Raw genomic sequence first — 22,446 nt, forward strand, 5'->3', positions numbered from 1 at the left:
GATAAAGAAAAAAATCTTATTCTTTACAATTAATTAGTTTTTATTTAATATACATTATTATATTATAAAAGAAGGAATTAAAGCCTGCACAGAATCTTACTCTCATGATATTCTGATATGTTTGATAAATTATACTAGATAAGAGAGACATATTTTATAATTTCAACTTTTTCCGGCAAATATACGTTAGCTCTTGCATTATTACGGCGTAACCTGCGTTCTCCGGCTGTTTGCCCTGTAGGCAATGGATCCCGAGCATTTCCTGAAACAAGTTCCTCGCAGGTGCAACCTACGCACAGCGTTCGGCCCTGAGCGGTTAAGCCTACGCGCTCGCTCCAGCGATAATTCACATTTTTGCGGACAGACTCCCCCTTATCCCTCTCCCTCGCTTCCTTCCTCTGTGGACGCTCGGTTTTTCTATATAACGCGAGAATTACGGTTGTATACACACGATCCACGTCGGTGCGCTCGATATGGTCTTTCGAACACGAGAATTTAAAAGTAGCTTATTACATCATTATATTAGTTCATTGTGAACTTATATATCTGCGACGCTGCATATACATGAGTGACTTTTTGCATATACATGAATTTACCCATTGATATAGCAATGCTAAAAAAAATCTATGATACCTAAGTAAACTTTGTCAAGAAATATAAGTTTTTCAAGTTATGCACTATACAAGATAAAGATTCTTGCTTTTTCATTCTTTTAATATCTTTGTGTGGTATTGTAAAAAATATTAAATGGATTCATTTATCACCACTATTACACTTATTGCTCAATTCGAAATATTAAGCAACTTTGGTTTTTCAAGTAGATCTGAAATTAATTTTTTTGGTGTTCTTCTTGAATATTCCTGATATATTGATAATCATTATATTAAGCTCATACAAAGAGAAAGAAGGTTGAGTTTTTTCATTCGGCTAGTGCATATTTTTATCGTTGCTGTACCACGCGGGATATCGAAATTCCTCAATCCGGTCTGTGCCGCACGTGTGTTTCGTGTTTCGTGAGCGATGCGCTTTACCTACATGCAGCTTCACGGTCGACGAGCACGCGCGATTTCCCGCGTGTCACACGGCTCCGGAACCGTTCCGTCTCACGGTACGACGACATCCAAGATGATTGACCGATCGCCAGTTTCGGTACCGTTATGAAAAATTGACTCTTATTGGCGCACAAACTAGCCAAAATTGACCTACGAAAGGATACTTCGTGTGTCACGCACGTCCATCCGCGGTAGTGCAATATGTTTTCTCTTATACGCATAACAAATACTGGCCGGAAGTAAACAGCTAGGTAAATCGTAATAATTTTGCAATGAATTGGTCGTAAAAATTACTCTATTTTACATGTTAATTTTCAACTTCGATGACTCAAAAGTGCTGCACGTATCGTGCAGCACTGATAGCGGATGATCTAACAGGAACATGGAAAAGCACTTTAAATTATTTGTGAAGAAGATAGGTACAGGATACTCAAGATGGCGGTTTCTTTCACGTAAAGTAAAAGTTATTTATTAGACAGCTTGAAATTTTTCTACTACAAAAATTATACACAATTTTTCAATCGATACGAAAATTTGTACAGAATTATATATACAAATATCTACGGTAGTCTTTGTGGATTCAGATTTTTGGAAATTTTCGAAAGTGATCCGGGATTGGATCTATAGAAATGGAAAGTCGATCTTCTCGATCGCCCGGAATATCCGGGGGACTGCGCTCGCGAGTCTTTAAGACCGAAGACTTGGATCCACGTTCCAATCGGTTCAAGTAGGCAGGGTCATTCACTCTGCTATTGTCAGCCAGACAGTCTAGGCTAGGCGGGTATCTATATCTACTGCTGGTGTTAATTTCCGAAAATCTCAATTGTGACCTTGCAAAACCGACCTCGAAGAGCATCACTTCTTTCAATCGTCATGCGAGGACTACCGTGTTTTGAGAAAAAGTTTCTTCCGTATTTCGTGCGGAAGAATCGAATCGGTTACGAATCTCTCTCAGATGGTGCGATGGATTCTTTGGAGTTTCAGGTGAGGAAACTTATTTGAGACTTTCGCATATACACATATCTTATCAGGAACAAATTATAAGAAAATGTAGGTGTAAATGATCGAAAGAATATCACAAGTCTTTTACGTGTCTATCTTATAATTTCTTTGAAGATTAATAGTTTTTCGTATTTCTCTTATTGTAGTATTCCCTGGCTTTTATTAACGGAATTAACGGCTAATTTAACAACATAATTAAGATTAAATGAAGCACACGTCAATAAGGCTCTATTAAATGTTCGTTCAAATTCATGCGGTACTCAACGCCACTAATTAACTCTAGAAAAGATTTTTGCGTGGTTACTGCCGGCTGTGATTTCAATTAATAAAAGAATGTTTTATCAGCGTTATTAACGTGCAAATTAGACTTATCAAATTATCGTCCACTCATGCTAGAGTTTCATAGTATTAATTGATTTCGCCGTTAAAAGTTTTTAAAAGCTCTTTGTTAAATATTAATATGATTCATTAAATAGTAATACTCTAATGTTATAATTAAAATTAAATTTTATATAATAATTTATATTAATATGTGTAAATTTATCTTGAACGTATAGTTTCGATTATTTGTAATCTGATGAACAATCTTGCAATGTGTGCAAAACTGTTCCGGGAAAGCGTGAGATCTCGAGCTCGCGTCACGTATAGTCTCCGATACTTTTCGAAACATTATACCGGGAGACCTACACGACGCAAAATGTTTGCTAATTTGGTGAAAGTCCTCTATGTAATCACCGTCCTCTTTATCCTGCATTTCAGTGAAATCGAGCGTTCCTTTCTTCGTCTCTACCTTGGCACATGACCTTTTTATCGGTACCACAAACTGTATTCTGCTATGACCATGATCCGTGGCGAACATTTTCTTTGCCAAGTGAAATGGTTGACATTTACGACGATAAAACCTTATTCAATCATTCGGAACGAACACATCTATCGTTTCTTCGAGAGATGCTTGTGGTTCGACGTTTTGTTTTTAGTTTCGTAAAACCAACTTTAGCGCATCTCTCTTTCATATATTGCATCGTAACGCCGCGCCGGGCTTTCAGATTTAAATGAAGCGTTGAAACGTCTTGCGGATACTAATGGAATTATGTAACCGAATGTCAATTAGTTGTCAAGCTGGCAGATGGAAATAACGATTACACAGTAATTGACTTAATATGAGGCTTACCAGAGCAAACATGTTTTTGCAACGATCGGTATTTTTCTCGTACTCTAAAATTAGACGCGCAGGTTATCCCTCTTTCGTCATCAGTAATAACTTGGTCAGTCGGATTTCCATGTATGGTGTGATCCGCGTGGGTCGTCATTGCACCTTTGCTCGCCGACGTGGCCGACAACGCCTATGAATATTCGTTTTCTTTCTGAGTTTTTTTTATCTTCTCAAGTATACTTCATTATATTTCTGCTTCTCAAGCACAATAATATTCTAGTCGTTTTTTTAGAGGACGCGAACGTATCTCCTCTATTCTCAAATTTATTTTGAAATAAAGATGAGAATCGAGATTGGTACAATCACGATCTGCAAACGTTCTTAAAATTGCGATTGCAAATTACGGGATCCAGATTACTTCTAATACAGTTTCTATACACGCTTTAGAGTATCTAATTGCGTTATCAATCGTAAATTGAATATCGCTTCTCTTTGGAATATATTACACGCGCAGAAAACGAGATAATTTACATTGCTAACGATGTCATAGTCCATCATCCGCTTGTTGCCGCCGAAACGATTATTGTCTCCCATTTGTAGGCGGCATCAAAACGGTAATCGCGCATTTGAATGATGATGATGCCAATTATACTTTGACGTTGGTGAATAATAAAAAGCGCGGCGATGACTATGCGAGCGTCTGCAAAAATTTCAAGTTCACGGATATAACATCTTGATATACGAGTGTAATGTCTTGAATACAAATAAGTATATATATATAAAATAAAATCCTCTTATTAACATTGTAATTCTCTTAAAACATCAGTAAGTGTGTCTTAAAAATACTGCTTCTCGAATCATGTTTTCTTTAAGAAAAAAATTATAATTCATAATTTTGAAATTGTTTAACTTTTGCAAATGAAAATGTATTTTATGAGAAAAATTTAAAAAATTGTATTTTGAAATCTTTGGTATCACTTATTAATATATCTTTTAAAAGAGCATATCTTCAAGTATATCTGAATCATTTCAACTGCTTCTTTTTTTTAACGTTTTTTTTAAACTACCAGGTTTTTTTTATATGTAATACACCGGATGTGACAAACACCACACTTTAACGTGGATAAAACAGAAACCTATGTTAGCTCGGTGAATGTACCAGAAGGTTGATGGTAAACGATTTCACCAGTCTCTACCTCGACGATCCTTGATCAAGACTTCTCCTATCTCACTGACGGGTTCTGTGTTATCGGTATATGACGGTCTTTCTTTTTCTTCTTTTTTTGGTATTTAATTTTAATTTTTAATTTTGCGATAATTAAACACGCCTTAATAAACCCGAGTTTTTCTTGTCATTCATAAGAAGAAAAGCAAATTGAAAATTCTACTTTCTACTCAAAACGTGGCCGAACAGCTAAATTGTCGAGAAAATCTGGGTCGCAATCTTCGCGCTGATGGATGCAAGCTCGACCAGGCGCATCTAATGCTTGTAATCCACTTTCTTGTAAATTTCTTGTGATTGCCGCAAACCGGCGCGATTTTTTCTCTCAATCGTGATGTTCGTAATTTGTGAAAACGCGATACACCGCAATGTTCGTGTATGCTGTAAATTAATTTAAGACACTTAATGACAGATCAGAAATTTAACGGAATTCAAGTTTTCATTTAATTGAAGTGACGTAAGAGAAGATTAAGCCAAATACTATACTTATCATTTATCCTCAGTGATTATCGCTTAATATCCATAAATATATGTTGTTTACAATTTTATTAATTATTTATAATTAATAACCTTTTCATTATTCGGAGATTAAAAAAAAAGGCTAACGTTAATTTAGTTAGAAAGCAACACATTAATTTAATTAGCCAGCAAAATGAAAATTATTTATCTCTTTCATTAATGTAAATTATAATATTATCCACATTTTAAGTATACAGTATAATTAAAAATTAAATTTGTAAGTACAATGATTTATACGTATTATATCAACGCAGCAATAATTAACGTCATATCAACTTCGTTGGAAACATTCTGATTTTGAACCATCGCGTGAACCGAGCGTGTGAAACCTCTATCCTTCCGCTTTTTATGCCGAGATATCGCTTTCGATATTTTTTATTTTCGGTACAATCCGTCAGCGGCGGCTTAAGTCATGGTCCACGTATCAAGACAGGACGTATGATAATTGCAACGTGGCGCGTGTATACTTGGTAAATGGTAATGTACGGTTTATACTTCGTTATGCCGGTTATCGCGTTGCCCGTTTTCGTGACAGGCACCAGTCAACCTGTTATTAGTATTTTTAACGGTACACGATACGCCGGCAATCCGGTCATACTCGGCATTACATTTTTCGTTTCCGCTCCGAACTCCGCTCTGAACCTCCGAACGAAAGAAGTCGCGGTTGGTCGCAATACGCAAGCATTACGCAAGCGGTTTTACAAGAAAACTGGTCGCGCTTCTTTTTTTTTCTCACGCTGCAAGCGCGGCTTCTCGGATAAGAAGGTGCGCGCGTACGAGTGCAGCACGTCGAATTCTATTCGCGCGGTGCGCAATGAGTTAGAGCCGGTAAGTTGTTTCTCAACTGCAAGTATCAGCCATCGATTAACTTTTCAAAATGAAAAGGTCAATCCGATTGCTCTGTCACGCGCAAATAAAATAATTTTTCATTCGCGCTCGCGATAGTAGCCACCGGATCGCAAGAAATAAGGACTGATCATCAGGTAGAATTATACAATTCACCTCCAATACAAATAACTTTCCAAGATCCATGATAATGAAGATGTGAATCAAGTTTGATGGATAAGGAAAAGAAGCGAATGTGGACCGTGAGAAAAAACAAAATGTATTCTTCATGTGGGCTGACAGCTGTATAATGCAAAATCATTGCGCGAATTGAAGTAGGAATTTGGTAGCTGGTAATTCCGGTACCGAAAACTCGGTCAATGTGTGCCTGTTTCTGCGATAACTTTGACCTCGACAACATTTCTTGTCGATGCGCTCTCGCAAGTCATGACGTTTTCCTTTTGAGGAAGAAGAAATCGTATTGGACACGTGTAGGCATTACGTAGACGCACTAATATTTAACCAATGACCTTTTCTCTTCAGTCGTGTAAAGGAATGCGATTATATTTTTTCTACACGAGAAGACAATATTATTAGAATTCAAAAATTAAGTTTTTAAACTGAACAAAAGGAAGATATTTATTGAAGTTATTAGTCTTCTTTTATTATAGATTGTAAATTGTCATTTTTGTGCTAAAAAAATTAAATTCGGAATGACATTTTAACGTATAAGTATATTATTCGTTAAGAAAGTAATTAATATTCAGTAGTTAATACCTATTAATAACACATTATGCTAATATTGCTAATATCGTCTGTTACGTTTTTAATAATGCGATATCCATTTAACGATGCGGATCGTCTTCCTTTCGCTATTACGTTCCAATTTCCAAGGTGGTAATCTTTCACCTAATCAGATGAACTCTTTCGCGGTTCGTGTAAATCACCCTCGGTTTCGTCATGAGATAATCTGCCGCCGTTGTCTCCCAAACAAACGCCTGCTCCAGATTTCGTTTTCTCGCGATCTACATCCCACATAGAGAGCCATCGCCATTTTAATAGCGACGCGCGATAGTCCGCCATCGACGCTCGCACGCGACGACCCAACGTCACTGCAGAACGAGCGTTTCTAACGGCGGCCGACCATGATAATTGCCCAAAGATCGACGCGGTGACAAAAAGATATCCGAAAGGCCCTATCCTCTTTTCGCAAGTTGAGATAAATTGCGTGTGCTCATGCCACCGGATCACGGCAATTTACTTTTTGTGTCGCGCGATACTTTCTCTAAAACGCAGATGTCCTGCGAAGGTGACGCATCGACGTCTCGCGTCGATTATATGCTTCGCGGTCTATTTTCCGTGATTTTTGTGTCAATTGATTCGAGTGTCCATCTGGAGAAATTCATTCGTAACATTTGTATCTCGCGGTTATTCGTCAAATTCAATTCCGGTTCACATAGAATCTAAACAAATTAAAGTTTCTCAGTTGAGAAACATTATATAATACATTATGTCACACAGGCGAAACGTTCAATGTCGAATTAATATACCTAACTGTAGAAAATTGTAATTGTATATTAATGAATAAGGACTTTATATCACATATTAGTCGCTGTAGGTATTATCACTTATTAGATTACTTGTAGTGCCAGGATTGCTTTATTCTTCTGATTAGTTAAGATATTATTAGACCTGATTTTATCTGTTGCATTGATGATCTTGTTCGAGTGACTTTTGATTTGAACACGGCGAAAGGATCGAACCACTTTCGTTCTCGGTATATAATCAACGAGTATTATATATTCGTATTTTTTTCTGAGAACGCAAGTGAAATTGAAGCGACGCGCAAAACACGGTTAATAATCGGTTGATGATTACTCGAATGACGATTTACGAGCGCGTGCGTAATTATCTAATTACCGCGGCGAAAGGAAATTTCGCGTGTACGCGCCATCAGCGACTGATGATGCCGCGGCGCGAAAAAGGAAGAGAGACCGGAAAGAAAAATAGTGGAAGATTGCCGCACATCGAGCGTATCGGAGAAAGCAGCAATGGGAAAATTAAACTGGCGTGATCGTATGACAGGGCGGCGCGGCGTCCCGCGTTGAAGAAAACACATGACATCTTTTTCTCTTCAAAGAATGCGCGCCAGAGGCGTGGGTCTATGAGTATCAATGCTACTAAGTAACTAAGCCCCGTAGTGACAATGGATCTCGCACGGCATAATTTTAACCAAAAAGATATCTCCAATTTTTCAATATCAACAGAAAGCATGTTTTTCTTTATTTAAAAAGCGATTTTTCTCATATAATATTAATAAATCAGTATATAATAAAAATTAGTATTGTGAGAAATAAAATTAGGAAAAGTGTTCAAGTGAAATTATGCATATATACAATAAACAACATTATCTTTAAGCTGTAAAGTCATCATCCATATCCGAGAATCATGCCATGAATCACATAAACTCTTACTCGCGTTTATCTGAAAGGCTCCTCTCTCGAGACGCGAGATCCGGTAATTTGTGCCGCGACGAAAATATACATATTGCCCGGATCAGTCGTCGGGATAAATCCATTCGCGCGATATACGCAGAACGCTCGTAAAATCAGTCGACCGAAGAAATTTGTAAAACACATGTGATAATATCGATTTAACTCCTGGCTGTTAACGGCATCGATCACAATGTAAGAAAGTGCAACGGGCCATATACGGTGCTGCTGCAAGGATAAACGAGTTATATATGATTCGTCGCAACGCCTTGGAAATAAGTAGTGCGCATCTGTACTCCACACACATTGTTAATAAATAAATAGATATAAACTAATTTCTCTTTTCACATTTTTTTTCTCAAATATATATGCTCTTAATTTTACATACTTATGCATTCTTGCGTGAATAAAGAACTTTTAAATATAAAGAAAATGATCTCATGCGTGCGCGCACAATAAACGAACATAATTACTGTCTATAAAAGAACAATTATGTAAAATATAATATTTGTATATGAAAACAAATTTATGCATGGATGATTAAAAAATTTTGGAATTGAGAATAAAACTACCCATAATTAATCGAAACTAGCTATACTAGTAGTACGAATAGATACTAGCTATGCTATTAATAATACTCAGGTTTACTTCATTCATATTCATAGCTATAAAACGGTAAAAATGATAGAAAGTTCGTTTTCATCTAGAAATCTTCATAAAAAAACACAAGAATAATTTATCTGTTGCTTGTTACTTGATAAATAGCTTATGTAAATGATATTAATATTTATTTTTTGTGTATGGAGAAATTCTTCGATTTTTCTGAAACAAAATTTAAAATGTACCCGTATATAGTCTTCTCTTAATCTCTTTCTACATCAAAAACAAAATTCAAGCGTATCAATTGAAGTACTTACAAATCTAAATAAAAATCTTGAAACACGCACGTATTCGCAGCCGCCTAAGTCCGAAGGACAGACTAAAAAGGAAAAACAGCATCAACTATCATGCTGTTATGCATGTGTTTTCTGTGTTCTTTGCCACAGCTCTGCAGCAACCTTCAATTCCGTCCTGACGCACATTGAGAATTGTTGCGACACAATTCGCGATTGAATTCGCGGAGGCAACGCGTTTCGCGATATGAAAACGATCGAGCCGACACGTCGGTTCTCGACGCCCACCTTCGTTCTCACTTCCTGCGAATAATGACGCGATTTCTATCTCGAAACAAGATTAATACGAGCGGATGGGCCCCGGTGGTTGTCGCTGGAAAAGATGATGGCGCAGTGAAAGCGAGAGAGGATAGAAAACGAATGTTGCCGTTGCTCCTCTTTCTGTGTTTTTTTTTTCATCCGTCATGTACGTCAAACTCTCCCGATGGATGCGATTATCTCTTTCCTCGGTTCGCAGATCTCGAAAATTGATCTTGAAGATCTTGTGAGTTTTGATGGAACAGGATTAAGATTCTAAATTTTCACATGGAAAGTTCATATTCCGTCTATCTTGAAGTTTTGAAGAAAATTCTACATTCTTTTAAGTGCCAATGCTTGCATTTCTGTAACAAAGCGTCTCTACCTCTGCAGTCCTTTTCAGAATTCTATTTCTATTGCGTGATCTTTACATGCTACGTTTCTAACGAAGATATCCTTCGCTGATTCTTTTAAATGAGATCACACGCATATTGCGAGACTATCATGCAATCACCATTGTTCTTCACGCCATAATTGTTGATATAATTATTCTAGTATTTTAACTTCAATTTTATATCTTTGTTACATCAATGTGGCAATTTACACTAAATTAAATTTCACTTATATGGAGCTGTTCTATAGAGTTTTGTAGCTGCAGATGTTTTCTCATTAACTATTATTTTCTGTTATATTGCACCATGTAATGACCGGTATTCCTAAATTGTGGAAGGGGTACAGTGAATAAATCGAAATATAATATTACAGAGTAGATAAATAAATTAAAAAAGTCTTTATTTATTAGAATTTTTATTAAAATTCTGGTACTTATGAAAATGATTCATTTGCATTATGGCAAATATTATAAGTTTACTTGCTTTCCCAACCTTTTCTATCTATGTTGAAAACATACTACATTTTATCCTATTCTAGCGAGTGTGACGAAATCCATAAATCAACATTATTTGACAACGAGTTATTTAAGATCCGAGCAATCTTCCCCCCAAACGGAACCGCGAACTACTCTCGCTTCGCACGATACGCGCGAAAGAAAGGGGGATGAGTTTCGCGGTGGTAGGAGAGACGAAGTCTTTTCGCGTTCGGACGAGGAGAAGTGGGTCGTTTCTCAACGGACCATAGTGGCTCGGCGAGAACGTAGTCTACGCACTCCTTCGTCGTACCCAGCTGAGCACGGGCCGCGATAGCTCGCGATCCGCGTTTTTCGATCGCCTCAAGTGTTTCTCGAGTGTGACGGAAATTACGGTGTTCCTCGGTAAATTTTGCAGAAGAAAAGCTAGGAGATTGAGATCCGAGAGCGACGATCGAAAAGAGCACGATATTGAGTCAAAATGACAGAACCTTCGGTGACAACTTAGAAAATTGACAAGTCCGTCCGATAGTGAAGTGAGGTGTCGAATCAAATTTGAAAGTGATCTTTCTTTTCGTTGGAGACTCGCCGCGAATTCCCCGGAGGGACACCGGAACAGTAGTGAAAATCAACCGAAATTTCTCGTCGCGCATGATCGAACTTTTCTATCGATCCTCGCTTCATCGTCGTTCCACGAGAAACGTTTCTAATCCAGAATCTCTCTATTACTATTACCCGACCGAGCGTGCTAAACTCTCTAAGTGCGCGATCATCAAACACCACTTTCAACGACATTGATCTTTGACAACGTCATTATCGTCGAATTGTTAACGATTTTTCCAAAGTTTTCAACAATCAATAATTGTTGAAATAATCAAACGTGATAATCGTTTGTCACGTAAGAAAATTATTCCAGCAGCCGGTTCCTTAAAGGATATTAGATTTACTTGAGAAGAAAATCATATAATTATTTCGACTGAAAAGACCATTAAAGAAAAACTTTAATATTTTACAAAAACAATTAATATCTATATTAAGATATACAAAATATATATTGAAATATAATTACAGAGCATACCTATTTAATAAAGCGTATTTTCTGACCAAGAAATTAGTTGAGGAAATATGACAGTATATCTCAACCGATCTTAAAGTAATTGGCTCCAAAATCTAGTATAAGGAGCAATACAGATCACAATTTACGATGGGTGACATCCGAGTGCTGGATCCACGTATGGATCCCCGTTTCGATCTAAAGCAGCACCGACCTTGGCCGCCGATGTACAGAAACAACCGAGCGCCGTCCTATTGCTATCGACCCGTGCCCTTAGATACTTTGGCCCAATGGATAACCCCTCACATCCCCGACTACAATTACGTGCCCGCTCCAAGGATTACCGCGAATCCCAACAAATCGCGGGACTACTACTACCTGGCCCCGTTATACAGAAATGCCATGCCACCTCCGCCGCAAGCGATGTCACCGCTTCAAGTATCGCCGGTGGCGATGCCACCACCTGGCATGATGCTGATGGAACGGCCGAGAGGACGAGCTAAGAGCTCGGGCGGCCTTACCAGGAGCATGCCACCTTGCACGTGTGCCGTCGGTAGAACCAGGTCTCTAGAGGATGTCAGGAGCGAGATGGGCGAGTGGGACGATTATCACGACGAGAATGGCAACCATTTGCAGCGGAACAGCCCTAAGGGCGTGAACGTTTGTCGGCAGGTTCGCAAGTCTATGGAGAATCTCCTGGATGTTGATACGGAGGAACGCGCGCTGAACACCTTCGAGAGAGTCGGCAAAATCTGCAGGAAATCCGAGGAGAATAGGAGCGACAAGTCGGGGAGGCGACGCGGTAGCTATATGGTGTGTTGAGATTCTTATAAGCGGACTTTTCTTAAGGAAGGAATATGAGAGATTTTCTTTGCGCAAAATAATAATTTTTGATTGTATTGTCGAAAGGGTTATACGTATCAAGTAAAAATCTCGCAATAAATATTTAATACATTGCTTATTATACGCGCATATCCTTTTATATGTAATAGAAATATTTTGCTATATCACGAGTTAAAACATTTTTAAAAACTGTGTTAAGTCCCTTCTATAAGTAATTGATTAAACGTTTTCATTAATTTTATTAATTAACTTGTCGGCGCTTTTTGATGTCCAACATATGTAATATCATTTTATCTCTTTTGTGTATGAAACTTTTATGTACATTTTCTTGTTTAATAATAGCTTATAAAAGCAATTAGTGACTCTATTTGCGTCATCTCGTAAGTCACTGAGCGACAGGCCATTCATTCTCGATATAATTTTTCGTGCAAGTTATCGCGGTGTCTCCCCGTATTATGTGTTTAACTACGTGACTAATGCACAATTTCGCACACACGTAAATTGCTAGAACGACTTTCAGACTGAGATTTACAGATCAGTGAGTTTGCTAATCTGGTCTGGGTGACCGACCGGTTGCACAATCCGCGACTCTTACGCTCTTAATTCCGGAAACGTGCCGCTTCTTGCGTTCTAAACTGAATTAGCAATATCATCTGGTACGCAATAATAGAATTATAATCGTCCATGAGTTTACAAAATGCTCGTTTCAAGGAGAAACCACGTCGCGACATTCATTTCACACTCACCTCGTTGCCAATTATACAATTCCGGAACTTGGCGTTTTGATTCAACATGGGGACAAGTCACTTTTTCTCGCGTCTGTCGCAATCGTGAATGTCGGTCGAAGAAAGTGTTCCGTGGAATTCATCTTTGCTCACAGAACGGAAATAAATAAAGTCGCGTTTAATTGTTTCGAGGAATATCCGCTTGAGTAGCTTACACAGACGAGCTATGCAGATTACACAGCTGTGTCATACAAAATGCTTCAGGAACGATAGGGTGTATTTTTGTATAAAATGACATGCACAAAATAAACCAAGAAAATAGCGGCGTATTGATAATAATCATAGACTTGTAAAAAGAATTTTTTAATTCTAATAAGATAGTTCAGTTTGATTTCTAATACTTTTTCCCTTTTTTTCTATATATTACATCTTTTTTATATTTCTAAATGTCTCTTCATTCATATTCATGTTTGCAAATGTCAAAAACAAAGTGGTTGCACAGGTCCTGTTCTTTTTTTTATTACTAATACGTTCCGGTTTATATCTTTTTCTAAATTATGCACCTTCAATGAGCCATATTTTCGACTAACCCGGGATAGAAAGTGTTCCTGATAGGTACCGAGTTAATCAACCGTTACTTCTTTATTAAGAAAGTTAATTCACCCCGTCGAAATAATCGCTAATCAACGCGAATAATCTCGACCTTTTATTCCACGCTCCGCGGAGCCACGGAGAGATTCTCGCTGACGATCACGAGATTATATTCCATTATTTCTCACGATCGATCGCGTCTCGGTGATCCATCGCAATCTAGTATACATTGTGCTCGCAGTTAAGAAGTGTCGTTAACCAGCTGCCGGTCATTAAATCGTTACATTGTTAGCCAGTTTCGTCGCTAATTAGATACGCCGTGTCGACGGATCGACAGATTGCCGGATCAGCGGATCGGTAGGCTCGTGGATCGATCAAGAGCGAGATGTTGCGTCCAAGCACAAGTTACATATTGTGACTTTATCGATAAATCTCAATTACGGGCGTACGGATGGAAAAACAGACCGTTCCGCTTGATCGGCGATGTCGATTGGTTTCTGTTGCTCGTCAAAGCTCCATCATGCTCCCCGACTTCCTGCTTGTTTCGGCGCGCACACTTCGTTGCGAAAAACAATTGTTTGAGAAATTGGATTGATTACTAGATTTATTGCGGTAAATGACCGGTGCGCACGCGGCAATCCAGCGACTGTTCAGTGAAAGCGAGGTATTCTTCGCGTTGCGCAATTAATCGGTGTGACGGGACACATTAGTTCGTGACGACTAAGAGGAAGAACGTATATTGGCCGGGCAATTTTTTTTCTCGGCGAATGGGCACGAATTGCACACGTATATGTCGAAAGGACCGACGATATAATTTTCGAATTCCTCTCCCGCTCCGGTCCGCAACGAGTCTGCTATTAACTAAGAGCGTTTTGCGCCACGTTGTAATCGACCATTTAATTATGATCTCCGTCGCGTGCGTTTCGTACATACGGTTAGAAAGTTACGGAGACTTCCTCGAGAGTCGAAATTACCGCTACGTAAGAAAATTAATGCGACGTCGCTCGTAATTCAAGACGATACATCCGCAGACCGTACTTCGACGGTCTCGCAAGAATAAAAATGATTTTATAATAGCCGGGTAATAACAGTCGCATTAATTAATAACCAGCGTAATAACCAGGGCTGCGATGTCTAAGGACTTATGCGCACATTAGCCTCGGTTTTCTCAGGTGATTCAATATCATCATTTGAACTATACAAGAATTCCATAAGTGACCGATCGATTTAAATGTCTCTAGTCGGGAAATATTGCATATATCAAGCTCGTTTGAGACCGAATTGCAATTATATCTCGTTCGCAGGTGAAAAAAGTGCGAAAACTTGTTGGTTGCAAGTGACCTCTTATGAAATGTCGCCAGAATTCTGGAATCGTTTTACATTCCATTTTCGATTGAGTTGATATAATGTGACTTTTTTTTCATTAATCTGCTTTAATTTTTTTAAGGCCATATCTTTCGCCAATTGTATATAGAAAAATCTTCCGCGTCCCATGACACCACCGAGAATTGTTTTGAGAATTGAGCATTATATCCGCGATGGTTAATTCACTTCCGCATTCGCTTAGCATATCTGAATAAATTTCTCGGTCGTTATTCTCATTAATATAAGAGAAATTACTTCTTAATATAACTTCGCATTTCGTATCTTGATAAAAAAAATCTGAAGCTAAGGCGAGTGTAACAATAATTAATCACATTAATTGAATGTAACACGCTAAATAAGGAGTTGAGCACATTAATTGTACGTAATATGCATTTAAAGAACGATGTGGGGGTCGTGGTACGAGCGTTCTCTTCCCGGTTGCAGGGCATTTGTAATTTCACATAAAGATGTCACGGTAAAATTACACGGTGAAATTCATGCGTCGGAATCTCGAATGCCCTTAAGCCCACGCGCGCACACGCGTGCACCTTCGATTTCGGTTTGAATACCGATTGACGACGAAAAAGTATGCCGTAACCCAGATACAGAAAACGATTGGTTGCATCGGATTTTGTTATCCGAAATATAATCGAGCGTACTCCGTATTTATTCGTTCTTCGCATCTATTTCATTAAACTAATCATCAAATTGTGTTTCTTTTTCGATGGATGTCTAGACGTCCGAGATCGAAAACGATCACGAATAGATCCGGTAAAACCGGTTTTTCAGAGAAAAGTGAAAATTTTGATCATGATGATCATCGACGACCCGCGGGACAAAAATCGCTTAATACCATTAATATCGTTAATGTACGTTGCGCTGTCGCGATCTCTTACGTTCATTGCAGGCTGCATCTAGAGCGAGTGAATTTATAATTGACATCTCGCACATTTTATATGCGCGATATGCGTAAATTCTTGCGCGTCGCATCGGTTTTTTTTTTATGATGCGTCGATGGAGGAAAGTAAAAAGCCGGAGTCGCCAATCAGGTCAAGGCCTCTTTATTAGTTGTTTTTCATCGTGCCACGCGTCGTTGGATCCGTCCCTCCAATCTTCGATCGGAGACGCGTGTCCGAAGGCCTTCAGGGCATCCGGCGGATCCTTCGCGATCCACCCTTTTCCTCCTTATAAGAGTACGGAGGAGATGACTATTTATAAGGGAATTAAGGTCGCGGATGTCAATTATTACTAATCGTCCGGATGTATCGATGTTTCGATTAATATTTATGATAGATAAATTTAAACAACTATAGTTTTTGTTCATATATAGGTTATATTTTATTTCATAAGAATATATAAAAGAATTATTATATATTGCTAAGTTATTAATTATATCTTACAATCCTATTGAAGAATAACGCTTTGTTACCATGTTAGGCAAGACTTTCATTCATCGATTCTATTGATATACAGACTGCCGAAAGAGCGAATGCGAAACAGTACGATGTTCGAAACTGCATTTGCATCATCTTCGTCCCGCTTTCGTTCGGGATCTTGAAGTATCCATCCATATGCTATAAAGTTTCTGTCTACATCGTCGCTTTCGCAAGGCTGTACAGAGCTATTAAGACCGAACGTCTATAGCGATGGTCGAGACGGGTTGATTGACCGATCGGCAAAACTAGGCTTCTCAGATATACTTCCTACCGATGCGCGATGTTTCATCTGCTTTTCCCAACAGAGTTACGATCGAGAATACGTTTCCGGCTCGTTAAGCCGCCCGGGAGATCGCGGAGAATGCCAGAATTTTCGCGGAAATGGGAATTTCTCTCGGATCTACGATCGATTCTCCTCTGTGGCCCCGTTCTCGCTCGTAAATCGCGACGACGCGGACGTCTGCTCGGCTGCAAAAGAGCGATCGTCGAAGTGCACGACTGTCGTTTCCCTTTTCACGGCGCAATAACGATAGCCGGCGAATAGGACTGAAGGGTCGAATTAAAATCCGATTTTTCACAGAAAATATAACGTGTTTTGAACGTAAGAATATGACTGTTTCGTAGCAAATTAGAACAACTTGAGGTGAAAGGTAGAATTAGCAAGCGAGACTGTAAGTAAAAATCCAGTCCGATTCACCATCCAATTCCGTTCACTTATTGTTCGGATTGACTCATTGAATCTACTACTAGATAAATTTTTATCGAAAGAAATCAATGAATCATACAATGGTTATTGACTCGATATTTATTCAAGCAAGAATGGAATTGTGAAACAAGATTGACATATCGAATACCATTCCTACTGCAATCTCTTTTCTATTGTTCCTTATACGTTACTTTTTTTTACAACGATATACATATTCTTCACAAGTTTGTGAATTTATCTTTACATCGAATCATTGCTAAGAAATTTTTTTTAAATTATAACGATTAAACTTGAAAACATTTTTATTAGTTCATGGCTTCTTTATATCGCTTATCTTTTCGTAAGAATCTGATGTTCCTGTCACGCACGCATTCGAGATCAAATTACCCGTACGTAAGTCATTCCAATTGGCAAGAAGTAGCTTCGGCGCGCCGTTAAGCGTACGCCGCCGCGTGAATAAAACGCACGCGAGCGCTAATAATTCCGCTCGTGCTGCACGGTTTGCCAAGAAGAGAACAACAGCGGGCAGAGCGTGTGCATTTGCTTTGCTAATTTATCCATCTAGATAAACGGTCGCGGCCAATCTCGTGGTTTGAAAGTAAAAGCGTGGCGAAGCGCGTCGTTGCGCAAACACGAATCGCGAAACGATTCCGGACCTGTAGCTTCAGCAAAAGAAGTGCTTCGCGCCAAAAAAACATCGCGAGCTTTTTCTCTATGAATATAATAATTCCATAACCGTTGCTTAACTGTCGATGTTGAAGAAATAAAATTACGGCTATTACGATTATCTACGCGGAAAATGGCTATGTGAAATTATCGATTTACATTAGTTTCACCGCGTGCACTTTGCGTATTTTCTTTGTTTTTAAATAGAAAACCTTTATCGATAGTGCCAACTCATGCATTTTGTTCGATAATGTCGAAGAGAAAAAAATCACCATTTTTCCGATTTAGCTGGAAGATTATATCGCATAAATATTGAAGTAAATAAACTGTTTATACGCAAAAGCTTAGTGAGGTAAAAATTCATCTAAGGTCCAACTTTCTAGTATTTCTGAATTTTTCACCTTCCGTTCGGTTCGCTGCCTGTGCAATGCGCGAGCTGGTTTAGCGAGTTCTGAGTAATAACTGTCTCACAAGAAGAGCACATCATTTGCGTCTTGCGCGAAACGAGAAAGTGAAATTTCTTTATGTGTACATAAACATGCATATCTCCATGTTAGGCATTAATTGATTCAAAAAAGAAATTTAGTAGCGGCGAAAGAGTTAAATTGAAAGCGCTAATTATCATAGAACTATCCAGGTAAATGTAATTAACATCTCATTATATTTTTCCCTCAAAAAAGTAAAAATTATCCTCGTAATTCATAATCTGAACAATTCTTACAAATATTCTTCTTTGACAGTTTACTTTTTTTTTAAATTTTTTAATTCTAGTTGTACACGGCTCACATTGATGTCTATTTTTTTTTGTTGAACACTTTTATTAAATTATTTATTTGAATATTTTATCAATATTAAAATTACTGTTTTCTATATGCAATTAACATGTGGAAATATAATTGTATTGTATATTCCGCCACCATATCTACGTAATTTGTAAGTGGATAGGAAGCAATGAGAATGCGAGTATCAAGTGCAATGATATTGTTTGGATATTACGTTCATCTCACTGCAACGTTTCCATATTCATCGCTACAACCGGACGCAGAATTGCATCCGCAATTTGCGACGGTACTTGTCCTATCCGCAAATAAAAACGGTTACTTTGTGCCGGCAGGCATTCATTAGATCTCGTTAGAGCAGTACGCTGTGTATCGCGATAGTTGTAGTTACCTTTCCGCGTTGCATTCCGTCTGCAAGAGCTGCAACGGCGTGGCTTCTAATCGTCTGCGCTACAAACACAACGGGCATATTATTAGTTCCGTGCGCTCGCTCGCACGGACGATAATTATTACGCATTAATATCAAATTGAGTAACACGATCGCGCATCTCGTTTTGCAGCAAGAGCCGAGACCGGAACTCGAGACCAGCAATGGTAGCAGCAACGGCGGCGGGAGACCGCGTTTCGTCCCCGTCACCGCTTTGGAGGACGTGCAGGCGATACGCTGCGCCGAATTTCACCCCCATGGGAAGCTGTACGCCGTGGGATCGAACTCGAAGACGCTGCGAATATGCGCTTATCCGAAGCTGCACGATGTCAGGTGAGAATCACGTTCGTTACGCGACAATTCATTGTCGAGGAGCTTATCTCCGACGTTCAATAATTTGATAATTTCCATAAGTATCGCATTTGTGGGTTCTTTGACAAGTTCGTGATATTTTCACTTTTATTCTCATTGAGACTAAATTAATTGCAATAATTCGAAAAATCGCTATTCGGAAATACATAGATCGATCTGCTGCCTAAAGATTTATATTTTCACGAACATTCTGCTGATTAATGCTTTTATGAATAATGCAATTTCACATTTACTACTTAAATATGCATCGACAATCAGTTACTGATATTGATATTGATATACTGAACTTTCTTATAAAATGCATTTCATATCGGCGCCGGAAGTCCGATAGGATAGCGGGTGGAAGCCGTTTCGCACCGGACGTTCGGGAAATCGTTAAATTGCGATTGCGAGTCAATCGAAGCGCGGAGAAATAACGCGATCGTAACATTACCGCCTTCGTCTGTCTCGAGGAGCGTGTCTCGCAACGGAGCCTTTCGATGGCGCGTAAGCTATATATTTCGAGATGGCATGTCGACGACTAATGACAGTCTCCGATACGCGTTGCGTTTTGACGAATCGCGGTATCGCTGTATCGTTGCAGCGGCCTTATGCAAAAATAACGAACGGGTTTGCGTTATGCGATTATCGAACTCGGACAGGCGAATAACATCACGGCAGCCCGTCCAGCCGAGAGAAATCAGATGAACTTACATTCACGCTCCCGCGAAAAATGGAGTGAGAAAGAGAGGGAAGGAGAGAGAGAGAGAGTTGTGATACATTTTAGCGGCGCCGGTGTAAATAACCGTAAATTACGAGTCGGCTAAAAGCCGATCCCGGATTGTCGGGGGGAGAATCGTCGACGACGAAATGACTTCACGTTCGCGATAAGCGCGCTGGTTTCGCGAGCTAAAATTCGCCGCTCGTCGTGGCGACGATAAATCCTGCTCAGCCGTGCTTGACGTCGTTTCTACCTTCGCGGTGGACACGTTTCGGATCCCGAGATAGCGCGCGCACCTCGAAACATTTTTCGCGGTGCGAAGCGCGAGAGAAATCACGGCTCTTACAGCGGAACGCGTCACGCTATTCAATAAGCTCCGGCTTATCTATCATCTTGATGCGATAATATCAACGCAACTTCGCTCGCGCGATGTAATTAGAACAGAGATCGCGATTAATCAAATGTGTTCTCTCACGTTGCAATAGATATCACTTACCGCGAGGCAAGGAGCCCGGTATTATTGCAAATATTCATGAGCTGTAATTTGGCGGGATTATTTTGTAATATATGCATATGTAATATACGCTTAATAATATTTTTGCACGGGCTGAAAACTTTTATCGTGATCGTTTCTCTACTGCTAAACTTTCAGACTTAAATATGTATCGATGGAAAACAGGTTGGTAATGAATATTTTGCCGTGCTTCAAAAGTTCTACATAGAGTTCTGCCGTTCTACAGAGAGAGAGAGGTTCATAGTTTCAAAGATATAATTACTCTCTAGCGTTTTAAAAGCGCAATTAACGAGGAACAAGGTTCTTGCTAATTGCCGGTTAGCATTTAAAAAAATCCGAGATTATTTGAGAGTATGAAAAATATGTATTAAAGAGTATGTATTAAATTAAATTAATGTTATAGAAAGCCAAGAAAATAATCTTGCACGATTATGAGCTACTCTTATTATAATCGAGTCTCCGTTGTCACTCATACGTAACAAAAGAGCTTCGTCGTATGTAAATTTGAGGCGGGTCAAGTATAAATTCGCGTCCGCTAAACTAATTTTACGCGGGCATGCTGGCCTAACGAGCGGCAGAGGCCTTCATGCCAAACGGAGCATTCCTGCGTGTTCAGCGAATGTAGATTGCCGGTACAGTTTTTTTCCATTACCGGCTACCACCACGCTGCAGCACGTCGTTTCCGTTTACATCATCCTGAACGCGATTCGCAATATTTCATCTTTCCTCCCATCAATATTTGCACCGAATTCAGAACAATCCCGCATAATTTTAATATGATGATTTCTTGAATATTATTTTTTAACTGAAAATACGTTAAGAATCGGAAAATTCGGAAAATCACACAAATTCAGATTAGTTTTGAGATCAATTTGTAAATTTCAGTGAACGAGAAAGAACATTGCGGGACATGGAAGTGGATTATAAAAAGTAACGTTAACTCGCGATAAGAACAACCGGAGAACGTAAAGTAGTCGCGGGTGAATAAATAACGAAGTAATAATTAAGAATAATAACGAGGCAAAAATCGTGCTCGCACGACGCGTAGGAATTGCCTGGAACGGAACTGTAGTTTCATTTTTTGAGGTAGTATTACACGTTACAGTTCAAGACAGTCTGTTTTGCATTACAAGGTAGACAACAAAAAACGGTCACCTTTCACTCGCAAATATTCCGTCTACCATTAACAATTCACGACAATGCACATTTAACGCTGTATTACGGTGTTCCGGTAAGTTCAACGAGCTGTAATTTGTGTCCAAAGTCAATAACGCGGAGCAATTTCCATTTGTCCGTTTGCGATAGCGGCCTCGTGCTCCGCTGCTGTTTCACGGGCGGAACGATTCACGTCGGCGGCGCGGCGCGGCGTCGAGAAAGTTTACGCGCGCGAGATACATTACCGTTGCGCCACACAGAAAATTTGCACCTATACTCCGTATTCGCGGCGAAACATAAAGTGCGACAACATATGCGTGTGTCTTGCGTAACTTTCGAAATTGCGGGACAGCCACCGAACACGGAACGTCTCTCAAGCATACCGCGGTATAAGTTCATCATGTGTCGTAACAACAACGCGCGCGAATAAACGACTCGTAAAATCCGCTTAATGGTCCCAAAGAACGCGACTACGCCGTCCGAAATGCTGCCGCAATTATAACGTTAACGATACGCACGAGCTCGTTAATTATATACCTGCGTAAAATACGAGGCGCCAGGAGATTGTCCTCCATGACACTCGGTGTTGCGATAGGAGCAAAAGTCAATGATACGAACGACGGGAGGTCTCTGTGAGAACTTGACTATCAAAAGACTCCGTGATCGTTCAATTAGAACGTTATAATTCTGTTGCTCGGCTTGAAATTGAGATATCACGAATTTAATACCGTCGACATTTTCATCTCGTGTTGCAGAGTCAATAAGTCTGCGGTTTCATTACTTGTGCTCTTGT

The 22,446-nt window shown here is 39.3% G+C and overlaps 1 protein-coding gene across 4 annotated transcripts in view; it reads left to right on the forward strand.

Annotated features, from left to right (window-relative positions):
- LOC139813341 (WD repeat-containing protein 47) overlaps positions 1-22,446 on the forward strand; it is a 61,083-nt gene that overhangs the window by 33,153 nt on the left and 5,484 nt on the right. For all 4 annotated transcript variants that reach the window (XM_071778819.1, XM_071778820.1, XM_071778821.1 and 1 more), the window contains exon 7: positions 19,046-19,245. In XM_071778819.1, the coding sequence (XP_071634920.1) occupies positions 19,046-19,245 (200 nt within the window). The remainder of the gene's footprint in view (positions 1-19,045; positions 19,246-22,446) is intronic.

Source organism: Temnothorax longispinosus, chromosome 5 (genome assembly GCF_030848805.1).
Source record: "Temnothorax longispinosus isolate EJ_2023e chromosome 5, Tlon_JGU_v1, whole genome shotgun sequence".
NCBI lineage: Eukaryota > Metazoa > Arthropoda > Insecta > Hymenoptera > Formicidae > Temnothorax > Temnothorax longispinosus.